The sequence below is a fragment of the Telmatherina bonti genome (genome assembly GCF_933228915.1).
Source record: "Telmatherina bonti genome assembly, chromosome: 10".
Classification (NCBI taxonomy): Eukaryota; Metazoa; Chordata; class Actinopteri; order Atheriniformes; family Telmatherinidae; genus Telmatherina; species Telmatherina bonti.
The window spans coordinates 29,027,656-29,040,952 of NC_136628.1; the positions used below are offsets into that span (position 1 = coordinate 29,027,656).

A 13,297-nucleotide genomic window follows, 5' to 3' on the forward strand; every position below is an offset into this window, starting at 1 on the left:
ATGAGCTTCGGATGACTTGTTGGCTTTTTATAACAACAACAAGCGTCAACATCAAGCATCTCATGTCTGTGTGCCCAGTTTGAGGCTGAGAAAAGGAAGTTATCTTCAGAAAGGAAACAGTCAGATGTCATGAATGCAAATATACTCAACGCTGGTAGGCAGAAGCTGTAACCACAGTCACAGGACTGCAGCAGCATTGAAAACACGTTAAACTGAAATGAAACTGCAAAGAGGTGCATGAGACACAGGAAGCTCTTCTGCTACTTCATGGACTAAAAGTGGAGGAAAAAAACTGGAATTAAGATATTCTACGTGTGAAATCTGATACAAGAAACGCAGCAGTGTGAAAAGTAAGTGAATGTTTGCTTCTATCTACAGAGAAATGCACTTTCAGACTCTTAGAATTGAATTTTTTTTCCTGTAATGAGCATTTCTACCAGCAAAGTTCTCAGATCCTATCTAACTTTGTCTGTGATTTACCAGACATGAAGCTTTTATGAATGTCCTTCATTATAGTGCATGCATTTTTAACCCTGTAGAGTCCAACATGACATATATAATACAGTTTCTGAGACATTTTGCATCACTTTACTGTAAAAACTGTAGAAACCTGCTGAATGCAATCTGACACTTGTCTTCTGACCCATAACAGATACCAATAATTAGAAGATTACATTATACTCATTTTCACAGATTACATAGTAAATTGTAAATATCTGCAAAAATGTTAGATTTTTCTTACATTTTGTTTAATGGACAAATAAAAACCTAATTTTTTTATTTTTATTTTTATTTTTTATTACCATTTTTTCATGGGACAGGCCTTGAAGGGTTAATTTAACCATGATGACATGTATAATGTCTTTCTACAAGCAGGCATGGTCAATACAGCATCTTTCAAGCACTTAGGACCACAGTAATGTGGTCTGCTTCTGTCAAGGGGGGGGGGTCACTTTATCTCCCTTTCCTTGTAGCTCCTTGCTGTAGCCTTCTGAAGCAACACAAAAGGATTCACACGCCCTGATCTCTGCAGGACACAGCTTTGTGGGTTGTTTTTTTTAATTGGATATCAGATTTTTTTTTCCTACATGAAGATAATCTGGGAAGTGCTTTGGTGAGTTGAAATATGTGTTCGCTTATGAGCTGAACTGATTTGATCATCTCAAACCATATTGTGACCTCAGACATTTGTTTGAGCTCATACACTCATGGCATGTTGCTGTAACAGCATTATTATCATTTAGGATGAACATTGCACGGCATAGTTAGTGTCTTTTAATTTATATTTATTTGTATATTAATATATTTATTTAGCTTTCACAAAGAAACAAAGAGGATGATCTTTGTGGTCTTTATTCCTCAGATGTCTATGGTTGGCGCAGTATCACATTACTTATGTGCCAAGAATCAATAGATATTAAAATAATCCAGCAAGACGTGCTGAAATGGTGCTTAGCATGTTCCTGCACATAGTTAAATGGCTAAAAAAGTCCTGCATGTGGGAGCTAGGAACTTATTAAATAGCAAAAGCATGTCACAAAGCAGACTGTCAGTGTCCTTACTTCTGTTTTTTTTTTCTTTCTTATGTTGAACTTCATTGTTCTCATGATGTTTGTGGAGTCTTAAAATTTCCGTTGCCATTTCCTTTTTTTTTTTTTTTAACATATATATATATAGAGAGAGAGAAAATGGAGAACAAGGACCCAGCAAAGATTTGTGTAGGTTCCTGTTTTGTGTAACAAATCTTCAGACTGATTCATTCCCATCAGCCAGATTTTATGGTATATTTGACGTTTTCCTTGCTGAATCAGTCACCACATAAACCACATGGATTACGCTGCAGAGCAGCAAGTAGCTACCAGATCTACAGACTGTGTGTGCACCGCAGCCATGGAAATGTTCTAAATAAACTGCTTTGTTAGTCACCAGATGAAGGAAACATCACATGTCTGAAAATATGTCTGTGCCCTTAAATGCCGTTGAGATCGATCCTTTAGTTTCAGCTTCAGAAACACAGTTAACACTTTGTCCTTCATTGTTTACAGCAACCACCTCTGGCTTGTTGACACAGTAGCAATCACTTTGATCATTATGGGATTTTTGCTTTTCAGTATCTGCTTTTTTTTTTGTATTTGAGTGGTGTAAAATACAAAAGAAGACCTCCATACGCAGTTTCTTCACTGTGAAATCGAACAAATTGGCTTTACTAAAAGTTAACTTGCTTAAATAACTTGATAAATCTCAGTGTCTTGTATGGCACTATGGAAGAATGTTGTGATAAATTCAACATAGATCTTCAGATAAACGTTACATAATCTTTTTATTTTCAACACAATGATTTTTAGTTCACCTTATTTAATATAACTAATAAACTTAAATAATCTTTTCCAGCAGTAACTTGGTGTAGCTGTGACCTTTGTTAAACTGATGGTACGCCTTTGACCTCTGTTGTGGTGCAGCAGCAGCTCGTAAAAACGCTGTTTTATGTGATCGTGCGGATATAACTTGAAAATGAAGGCATGAAAGTTATATGAAAGTCTCTGAGCAGCTACATGGAACATAATAAATAACATTATAAAGCACTTTTCACCTGATTTTATCACTCTGACTTTTACAGAAACAACAGAAAAAAAGCCAGATTTCTCTTGATTACTTTCATTTTGTTCTCCAGTAAACCAGATTTATCAACAGTGTCAACAGAAACTGGATTACAACTAAGTGTTCATTTGAATCTATGCTGTTTGTAGATTTTTCAAGCATGTAAGAGAAACGTGTTCATTCAGGATCTTAAACACCTCCATACAGCTCTAATTTAGCTGTAATGGCTCCGTGTGCTACCTGTAAGTGTTTGAACTGACATTCCTCTTCCTTGCATGATTAACTCTGGTGCCGCATTTTAATCCAGATCACCCGAGTTGAAGATGAAGAAGTCAGAGATGTTTGGCTTCACTCTGGAGGCAGATGACAGGACAGAGGAGGAGAGACTGCAGCAAAGAGCAACAAAGCAGGGTGGTTTGAGCAAGGAGGACCCTAAGGCTCCCATGGACACTGATTACCAGGAGGAAATGGAGAATCCTCAACCTAAAATCAGATTCAATCTCAATTTTGACAAGTGAGCCTCTCCATGCATTGAAAAAATGATTCTGCCTTCCTCTAATTCTCATTGTAACATGTGTCCTGTGTATTATCAAGCCCCAAAGTGTTGATTGAAACAGACTGTGAAGCTGCTCTGTAAACCTGTAATGACACTGCTGTCTGTAACACGTCATCTCCAGAGGGATTCGAGGTGAGAAGCAGGACACTCAGAGAGACGGCACAAAATTTACAATTGATCGATTGTTTGAAGCGGTAGCCAGCAGGGATGTCAGACAGCTGGATGGCCTTCAAGAGTACCTGCAGAGGAACATGAAGAAACTCTCTGACTCTTTGTGTAAGTGTGCACAGACCCATAATGCACCATGTTCACCAAACTATAATCGTTATCCAGTGTGTGTTAACTCCTCAAATGTGTTGCTCACATCTGCAGATCAGTCCTACGGTAAAACCGCACTCATGAAAGCTCTGCTGCACCTCAAAGATGGCAAGAACATGACAATCCAGTCGTTGCTGGACATCTCAGAGAAGATCGGCGACATTGAGGACTTTGTGAATGCAGCTTACACGAGCGCCTACTATAAAGGTAAAAGATTCTCCTCCACACAAGCAGAAATGTGTGCTGCATTCATCTTTTCTAAGAGCTTCTTCATAAAGGAGAGGAGAAATGACAAGTTAGACGTGTCTTCTGATAGGTCAGACGGCTCTGCATATTGCCATTGAGAGGAGGAGCATTACCTACGTGCAGCTTCTGGTCAGCAAAGGTGCAGACGTCCACGCCAAAGCCTGTGGGAAGTTCTTTCAGCCACATGACGGTCCTTCCTTCTATTTTGGTGAGTCATTTCTGTTTCACTCTGGAGAGGAAGATCATCGAATCACAAGATGAATTACTCAGTATGAAGCTGGTGGTTTGTGAAATGTTGCTTTCCTGTCAGATCGTTACTTTCTGTTTATGAATGTAAAATGAGGTGTTTCAAAGCACAAGACATCGGCTGTCTTGTTTAATGTTTTGTTTATTTGTACTTACATGCAGAGCGTGTCATTTCAGTCCTTGTCTGCTTTGTATTTTAATAGAGAATATGATTTTATTAACAGGTTGAACGTTGTCTGAAATCACTCATTGGCTGCGATCAAATTCAAAGAGGCAAATTAAAATAGTCCGAGTCCTAGAGGACTGGCGTCCTGCAGGCTTTCCAAGTGTCCCTGCTGCAACACACCTGATTCCAGTCAATGTGCATTTGGCAGACATGTGCAGCGCTTGTCTGAGTCTGAGTCAGGTGTGTTCGAGCAGGGACAAGTGGAAAACCTGCAGGACACCGGCCCTCAAGATCCAGGATTGAGGATCCTTGATATAAATGATAACTTTTGCAGTTTTTCCAGTAACTGAGTGTGTGTTGTTGAGAAGAAAAGGTTTTCTCCGTTTGCAAACTACTGCATCACTTCTGAAGTTCGGTATTGTTGTTTTGAGTTTTGTGGTTAAAATGAACTTAAAACAAAATCTGCAAACTAAAATACAGATTAAATAAAGCCATGTTAATGGATTTGGTTTGTAGAGTGGTTCTCTAAGGACTTAGATTGTTTCACACTGAATTGTTATATACTCCTCCTCATTCATGCAATAAAAAGCCACCAAAGCTGTTTATTAGATCACCTCCTCACAGTGATGTTTGTGGAAGTTCCTCTCATCGACAAACAGAGCGATGAAACGCTGGAGAGTAGGTGGAAGTCCAGCAGTCAACTAACAATATAGAATAAACATTGTGTAATGTCTTTAAATTACATGCATCATGCGTGGCCAGCAGCCTCTGTTCAGGAGTACCACAGCACCATCACACACTTCATCCAGTGGTGTGACTGAAATCTCTTCTACCTCAACGTCACCGAAGCAAAAGAGTTAAAAAAAAAAAAACCTCCACCGACCCTTCAGCCTTCTGTTATCATCAAAAGCAAACAATTACAAACAAGTTTCAAATAACTTGGAGTGAAACTGGAGGATAAATTCACTTTTGTTCAGCAGAGGCCTTCAGGCTCCGAGTCGCATCACGTCTTCTGTCACAGGTGTACCGCTCCACCTGTTTTTAAAACACACTTTCTGTTAAAAACCAGACTAAATTACATGTATAAACAGTAAAAATCACTGGTCTGCCAACACAGACCCTCATTGTAGTCAATGATGAGACCAACACATGCATTGCAACCTCAATAGTGGAGGATTTTACACACCCACTACCTGCATATCTCGCCCCGTTGCCCTCAGGGGATGGGACGATGGGTACAGGATGTTGCAGTGCAGGGAAGGTCATTTTGGGAAAAGCCTGATGCCCACAGTCACAGCTGCCCTTAAACAACAGGCCCTGCCGAGAACATTGTGCCTTGTTCTGCTCACTGTTGTCTGCTTTGTTGATGTTTACCATGCGGAGTCCATGTACTCAATCTGTTGAAAAGCATTTCCCCTCTGGGACAATAAAGTCAATAAAAACAATAGAGCAAACACTGGCACTATATTATCACAAGGCCATAATATCAGGTGCATCATGTACTGTATATTATAATAACTGAGAAGGATGATGTATAATTATGCCAATAAATATTTATTCTACATATCTTGTGAATAAATTATGCTTCAAAAATATGATTATTGATTAACAAACATGTAAAAAAATACTTTCCGGGATAAATTTAAAATCCTTTATTTGTTTTTTTTTTCTCTCTTTTTTTCCTTCCATCAGTGCTTTTTCTCTTTGTTTTCATATATTGTTTTTATCATATTTGGATTTACTGGATTCTTCTTTGCATTGCTGTAGCATGTTGCCTTATCGTTACATTAAAAAAAAAAAAAAAAATCCTCCTTCTTGCTAGTCTGCGTTTGAGTCTTCCTAAACATTGTCATTAAAAAAAACTGACTTTTTTCTTCCTAGACTAATAATGTTTCTTCTCCGACCCTTGCAGACATGTTTAAGGCACATACATTCAAATAAAATTCGGTTTTCTTCATGTATTGCCCAGATACATTAAGTTTTAATACAAGCGAAGCTTGATCATAAAGCCAGCCGTCAATATGGCGCAAAGAGCTGCAAATGGTTGGTTTATCTAACCTAATTGAACTAACTGTGTCTCCTCAAGAGGCTGAAAGTAAGGAATCTTGTTTTAAGGGTGTGGCACATCAGTCAGTAGGCTCGTGCACAGGAAGTGTGGGACAAGTGATTAACATGAGGTAAACCGTTTATTATAACAGACAAAACTGCCCAACTCTTTTTTTCCACAGTAGACCTAAAATGATATTAACAGAAAACAGGTTGAACTCCCACTGAAGCAGACACTCCAGCTCTCGAATTAGATCAAGGAAGAGCTTCACAGACTCATTACTTGCAATACAAGTGGTTTGGCCCCAAGATGTCTTAAAACTAGGAGGCTGAAGGAAATAAGATACTCAGATATGGTTTATGATGCCCTGTCCCTGGCTCCAGTACACCACCTCCTGTCCAAGTGTTGGAACTGAACCACATCTCTGCATAATCCTAATTTCCTCTCTCGTTCAGTGACAGAGTTTGACTTTAATACAAGGTGGGGGGTAGGAGGGGTTGGATGGATGATAATCTGGATAATCAGGGATGAAAAGTCGGGTCCTATCCAGCAGTTAGTCCAGTTACTTCTGGTCCAGCATGAAGCTGTCTGTTAAACTAGTCTCAGTGAAAGTTTGTCAGAACTTTAACAGATGCAGTTTGTCTCCAGGTGAGCTGCCACTGTCTCTAGCTGCATGCACCAACCAGCCCGAGATAGTGGACTTCCTGCTGGAGAATGAGTATCAGCAAGCAGATGCTCAGCTGAGTGACTCTCAGGGCAACACGGTGCTACATGCCCTGGTGGTGGTGGCCGACAACTCCAAGGAGAACACAGACTTCATCACCAGCATGTACGACCGCATCCTCATCATCACCGCTAGACTGCATCCCAAAGTGAAGCTGGAAGACATTGAGAACAATAAAGGGTTGACGCCTCTCAAAATGGCAGCCAAGACCGGCAAGATTGGGGTAAAATATTCCAGATTGATGTTAAGAGTACAAGAGAAACCAAGGTTCCTTTTTTTTTTTTTTTTTTTTTTTTTTTTAGCTCCCACAGCTCTGAGCTTTCCGTCCATTTTTAACCCCCACAGACATTATTTCTAATAGCTATTCAATCTTTATCTGCAGATCTTCTCACACATCCTAAAAAGGGAATTCCACGAGAGTCACACCAAACATTTATCACGCAAATTCACTGAATGGGTTTATGGACCCGTCCACTGCTCTCTGTTCGACCTGGCCTCAGTGGACTCATACGAGAGCAAATCTGTTGTGGAGATACTGGTCTACGGCTGCGACATTCCAGTGAGTTCCAGTATAAGAGCCCAGTTCGAGCAGCAGAAGCTGCCATCCTGGACTTAGCCATACATCTCCTCTTCCTCCCTCCATCCCCTCTCAGAACCGCCACGAGATGCTCCAGACGGAGCTACTGAACCGACTGCTGGAGGAGAAATGGAAGAAGTTCGCAGGTCGATTGTTTTTCCTCAAGTTCTTGGTCTACATGTTGTACTTGGCCATCTTCACTGTAGTGGGCTACAATAAGAAAGGTGATGAGGTAAGTTGAGTCATGCCAACTGTGACATTAATTTCTTCCCAAACCCCTCCCAGAGACTTGTCCTTATGTCTTCTGTGTTCTCCACAGCCACCGTTTCCAGTGGAGCACAACCTGTTGGGTTACCTGTATCTTGCAGGCCAGCTACTGGTGTTTCTAGCAAACTGTTATTTCTTTGTCTTGGGGGTATGTAGGCACCAACATCCAGTTCCATTACCACATGTAGAAGGTTTTGTCCCGTAATTTGCCTTCGCCATGTCTGACTCTAGATTGTAGACATTAGGAGGAAACGGCCGAAGCTTCAGACGCTGCTGATCGACGGATACTACGAGATTCTCTTGTAAGTAACAACGCTAATATTCCAGGTATGATTATAACTGGTGCAGGGGCTTCTACCTTTCAGTGTATTCATAGGGGAGTTTTTGCTCTAAATCAGACATGACGATAGAGCAATTGTCCAGATCCACATGCATATCTGCTTCAACCACCAGAAGCATGCCAGTGGTCTCTATATGTGGTTTGATTCAGGTGTTAGCTGCTAACCTAAGACCTGACCGAACCAGTGGTTTGCAAATTCATCTTTCTCACACTGTTGAAAATATTCATGGATTTTCAAATCAAATCAAACCTTATTTATAAAGGACTTTCTCACACATGAAATACACTCAAGGTGCTTTACATTAAAAATGTGATGAACACCCCCCCCCCCTTACTTTCCTATCGAATTTACATAACCATGAGTTGTTTTTTTTTATTGTTGTGTATGCATAAACATCAATTTAAAGACACATATGCATATAAACATACACACAGACAGACACTTGCATACACCCATCTACACCGATGTACATAAAACAATGTCCCACCATACACATCAGAAACACCAATACACTGGAGAGAAAATAAAATTGAATAGAAAATAAAAGAAAATACCCTAAAAATATAATAGGCAAAATACACTAAAATAAAATGAAGTAGGGTTTAGCAGAAGACAGTAAAGTCTATTGTGAGACTGTGAAACTATGACAGTAAAATCTGTAATCTGTAAAAAGGTTTATTACTGTTCATTTGATGGCAAATCACTGTAAATAAACGGGGCAAAGGGCGGCTTTTACATTTTTTTTTCTGAAAAAAGAACATTGCTGTATGTTAAAGTAGTCTCACATTGTTTTTTTTAAACATAGAAATCTTGTAATACTTATAATAGTCAATGCCTGTGCTTTTTACTTTTTGGAAATAATATGGTTGTTTACTGCTGAAAGGTTTTAACAAAAAGATCTCCTAATATTTCTAACTTCCTGTGATTTTTGCATTGATTTTACATAAAAATACACTTTTCAAAACTCAAATGTACAACAATTTGTGTTAAAATGAAGGCATTATGTGTCAGCCAGAACACATTCAGTTGTTGAATCTATTTGTTGTTGCAAAAGCTTGAATTCTTTTATATAAAAAATCAACATTGTTTTTCATAGTGTGTCTAGCAGAAAGCAAAAATGCTAAATAATTACCTACATCAGAATTGTTGTTCATGTCAAAAGAAATTCAAAAACAAAAAAAAGGAATAAAAGTCTTAAACACACACACACACACAAATGCAAAAATTACACAACTTTATTCAGGGGATGTACTTAGATAAAACATGTTTTATCCAAACCCTGAGAAGTACACAGAATAATGTGCACATTGCATATAAACTAGTTCAAAGTTCAGTCATCACGGGTTAAAATGAACAGTTCACACTCATGGTTGACCATTTCGGTTTTGAACTACTTCAACCCCCCCCCCCCCCCCCCCCCCACCTCACCTGCGCTGACATGGAAAATGGATGAAACCTTTCTTCATGAGATGACAACGCTCCAAAACCAAACATCTGGCAAACACACACTGCAGTCAAAACCTTCAGCTTAACATAATAATGTTTTAAGATCATAAATCTGAGCTGTTCTCTCCTACTTGGCAGTTTCATGCAGGGCGTTCTCTTCATGATCTCCACTGGGCTGTATTGGGCGAGGAAGCAGGAGTACCTTGCCTTCCTGGTGCTGTGTCTGGCTTTCAGCTGGGTGAACCTGCTCTACTACTCCAGGGGTGACAGACATATGGGCATCTACAGCGTCATGATACAGAAGGTAGTGGACACGCGATGTGTTCTACGCTTCTGTGAAGATCTCAGAGCTCCCTCTGATCTGAAGCCATGTGTTTCCTCTCTTTATCACAGATGATTCTCAGCGACATCCTGCACTTTCTCTTTGTCTACTTAGTCTTCCTCTTTGGATTTTCTGCAGGTATTGTATCTTACCTTGTGAAAATGGAAAGAAAAAATGATCTAATTGTCTAATCTAAGAAAGAAATATGAGAGGAAAACTGTGACTTTTATGCTGTAAATGGGGAATGTTGTGCGTTAACAGCTTTTTGGTTTTTGTCACAGCGATAGTCACCCTGCTTATAGAGCCTCCTCAGAACAACACTGTAGTTGGATCAGCTCGCTTTTTTCAAATTGGTGAGGACTGTGCCAAAGTGTCATACAGAAACATCTCCTACACTACGATGCAGCTCTTTAAGTTCACAATAGGCATGGGCGACATGGAGTTCGTTCAGGACTACAAGAACATAGAGGTCTTCTACCTTCTCCTCATCGGCTACATCATTCTCACCTACATCCTCCTGCTCAACATGCTCATCGCGCTCATGAATCACACTGTGGAAGAGATCAACAAGGAGAGCACCAGCATCTGGAATCTACAGGTGAGTGCGGAGATCATGGGAGTGTTTCCTGGAGGGAATGGTGGTTTGATGAGTCACTGCGATTCTTCTCAGAGGGCGAGAACGATCCTGGACATGGAGAGAAGTTTGCCTTCCTGTCTGAAGAAGAGGTTTCGCTGTGGGGTGAAGAGAAATCTTGGCACTGCTAATGGAGATGCTCACCGCTGGTGTTTCAGGTTTGCCTCCCTCAATATGTGTCAATATAGTTTATGTTTGGGATGTGACAACGTATGGGATGTATGGGATGACATAACATGCATGACTGGATGGATTACAGTGCAGCTTAGTGCAATCATGCATAGCTGTAATATTATGTTGGGTAAGTTTTTTTCTTCAATAATTATTTTAAATTTCCTTGTGTTGAATCATAAAGTTGACATTTGTGGTTTAAAGTCAGATGTTTAAGTTTTTCTTTTTATTTTAGTATTCTGAGATTTAGAAAATATTACTGTTACGGCTCGAGCACCGAACCTAACAATGGACACCCCACCAGGGAGGAGACTTGTCATTGTTTTATTATAAAAAGGAAAGAAAAACCAAAAAAAGAAGGACAAGAAAACAGAGGTTTTACCAAATGGTAGAGCTGCAGCTGTATAGAAAGAGAAAGAAAGATTAACTAGGGCCTTTATAGACTCACCCTGTAGATACCAGGAGCTAATGATTTGCTAATGCAAGTGAAATTAGAAACAGGAAGCAACACTCAAACGGGAAGTACCATATAGAGTACCGCCATAGAACCAGCTTTACCAGAATGTAACAATACATAGGCAACACTCAAACACAGATAAATAGAAGATAAAAAATAATTAAAGGAACAATAATGGCAACAAATAAAATAAAATGAAAGGAAGAATTAAATAAGGAAAAATCCATTAAAAATGCTAAAATACAATACAATAAAAAGACAATACAACACAGAATAAAATGGAAAAGTAGAATAAAATAAGATAGAAAAATAAAAGTCTTTGCAGTCTTCTCGACAGTGATATTAAAAATCAGTGATTCAGGAAAACAACCAAGACAAGGATGTTAAAGAAATGAAAGGCAAATCAGAAGGAAGGCAAACAAGAGAAAATCTGAAGTGGTCCGAGGGTCTCTGCTCCCAGAACATGAGCAGTCCATCCTCTGGGTTGTGCTGCGGGGTCTTTGTGTTTCACATGTCAGAAGAAGAAACTTTCTGAAAACAAAATAGTTTTTCTTCTGCTCTCAAAGTTGAACTGATTTAAAGTTTTAACTAATTTAACTGTGAGGTGTTTGATGGAAAAGCAAAAAGCAAACTGCTGTTCACGTTGAAACAGAAAATATTTCTGCATTTGCATTTTCACATGACATAACAGATCAACACTCATCTAATTATATGTTACTCTACGGTAAAGAAGAAGCCTTAATGTTATCATTACTGTGTTTAGATACTTATTATAAAAAATATGTTCATAAAGAGCGGACTCTGACCCACAAGGTCTGGTGTAGAAGCTAACAGAATTATCTCATACTTCTTTATTGTCGTAGGTCTACATGATTCTTAGAAAGTCTTCATTTTTAGTACTGGATCAATTGAATAAATCAGTTTTTTTGTATAGTATATCAGATTATACGCATGGTTATTTATATCAGTCAAACAAACAAATGCACTATTATTTGTTACCATATTAAGTGTAACAAGTAATGAACAAGTGCCACTCAACTGTTTAACATTAGACTTAATTATATATTAATTACCAGAAATGTACAATATTAACTTGATTTTAAATTAGTGTATATATATATATATATATATATATATATATATATATATATATATATATATATATATATATATATATATATATATGAATATAAAAGCAATTCAAAAAGTCTGAAAAATGACCTGTTTGACCTTCATGTTAAATTGTGGATCGATGTGGAAGACTTGCTGTTTCATCTCCTTTGGATTTGTTTTTTTTTTTTTTTTTTTTTTTTTTACTCTGAAGAGATTAAATCACTTAAGTGAAACTGCTCACCACTACTGGTTGATCTCCTGATCGGCCGAATAAGCAAACTTCAGCAAGTAGTAAGTGGAAAGCAGAGTCTGAGGTTGAGCCTGCAGCTGTGTGAGCAGGATCAGTTGATGTGCACTATGCTGCACTCATTTGCCTCTGCTGACGGATGACTGATGTGTCACACAGAAGACAGTAATTGGAGCACGTGTCCTCTTGTCGTCTCAGAGTGGAGGAAGTCAACTGGAACAAATGGAACATCAACTTGAGCAAAATCGATGAGGATCCGGGGTATTGGGATCGCACCCAGACTTCTGGCTCAGAGTCCCCTCAGAGAAGACTAAACAGAGGTACAGAAACACTGCCACATGCATTTTAAGCAAGGAAAGTCATGCACATCTTGTAACGTTTTCTCCTTTTCCCACAGGGAGGAGCTGGAGAGGCTTTTTCGCCAGCAGTAGGCGGGGGCAGACTTATCAGTCCACAGAGATGAGCGTCTTCCCCGTTTGAAGAGCCAATAAAAGAGGTTCACAATGGCTGCTCAGCTTGGCTGGATGAGCAACAAGGCACTCTAATCTAAACACTGCATTTCATTTCACTTCCCAAGAAATTTAACTGCCAAATGAATGAACTGATTTTCTGACTGAGTGATGCTCAAGTGTATCAGCTTTGTTTTTCCATCTTTAGTCTTCAAGGCAGTTTTTCCACCAGAATGAGCAGTAATGACTCAATGTTTGTGTTTTTGACATAATTATGTGAAAAAGAAGAATTAATGAAGGTGGGGAAAATTAAACAATTCATCCAGAGGCTTGTCAAGGCACCGTTTCTGCATGTGAACAGGATGCACATCC

At 39.1% G+C, this 13,297-nt stretch overlaps 1 protein-coding gene across 1 annotated transcript; it reads left to right on the plus strand.

The window, feature by feature from the left end:
* Positions 1-219: 219 nt before the first annotated feature.
* trpv1 (transient receptor potential cation channel, subfamily V, member 1) lies at positions 220-13,059 on the plus strand. Its single transcript, XM_079247162.1, has 16 exons — positions 220-350; positions 2,906-3,112; positions 3,276-3,430; positions 3,527-3,679; positions 3,789-3,926; positions 6,826-7,124; positions 7,284-7,460; positions 7,555-7,710; positions 7,798-7,893; positions 7,977-8,047; positions 9,671-9,836; positions 9,926-9,992; positions 10,136-10,452; positions 10,525-10,646; positions 12,675-12,796; positions 12,874-13,059. Exons 2-16 carry the CDS (start codon positions 2,922-2,924, stop codon positions 12,954-12,956), a joined length of 2,313 nt encoding a protein of 770 aa, XP_079103288.1. The 5' UTR covers positions 220-350; positions 2,906-2,921; the 3' UTR covers positions 12,957-13,059.
* The last annotated feature ends 238 nt before the right edge of the window (positions 13,060-13,297 follow it).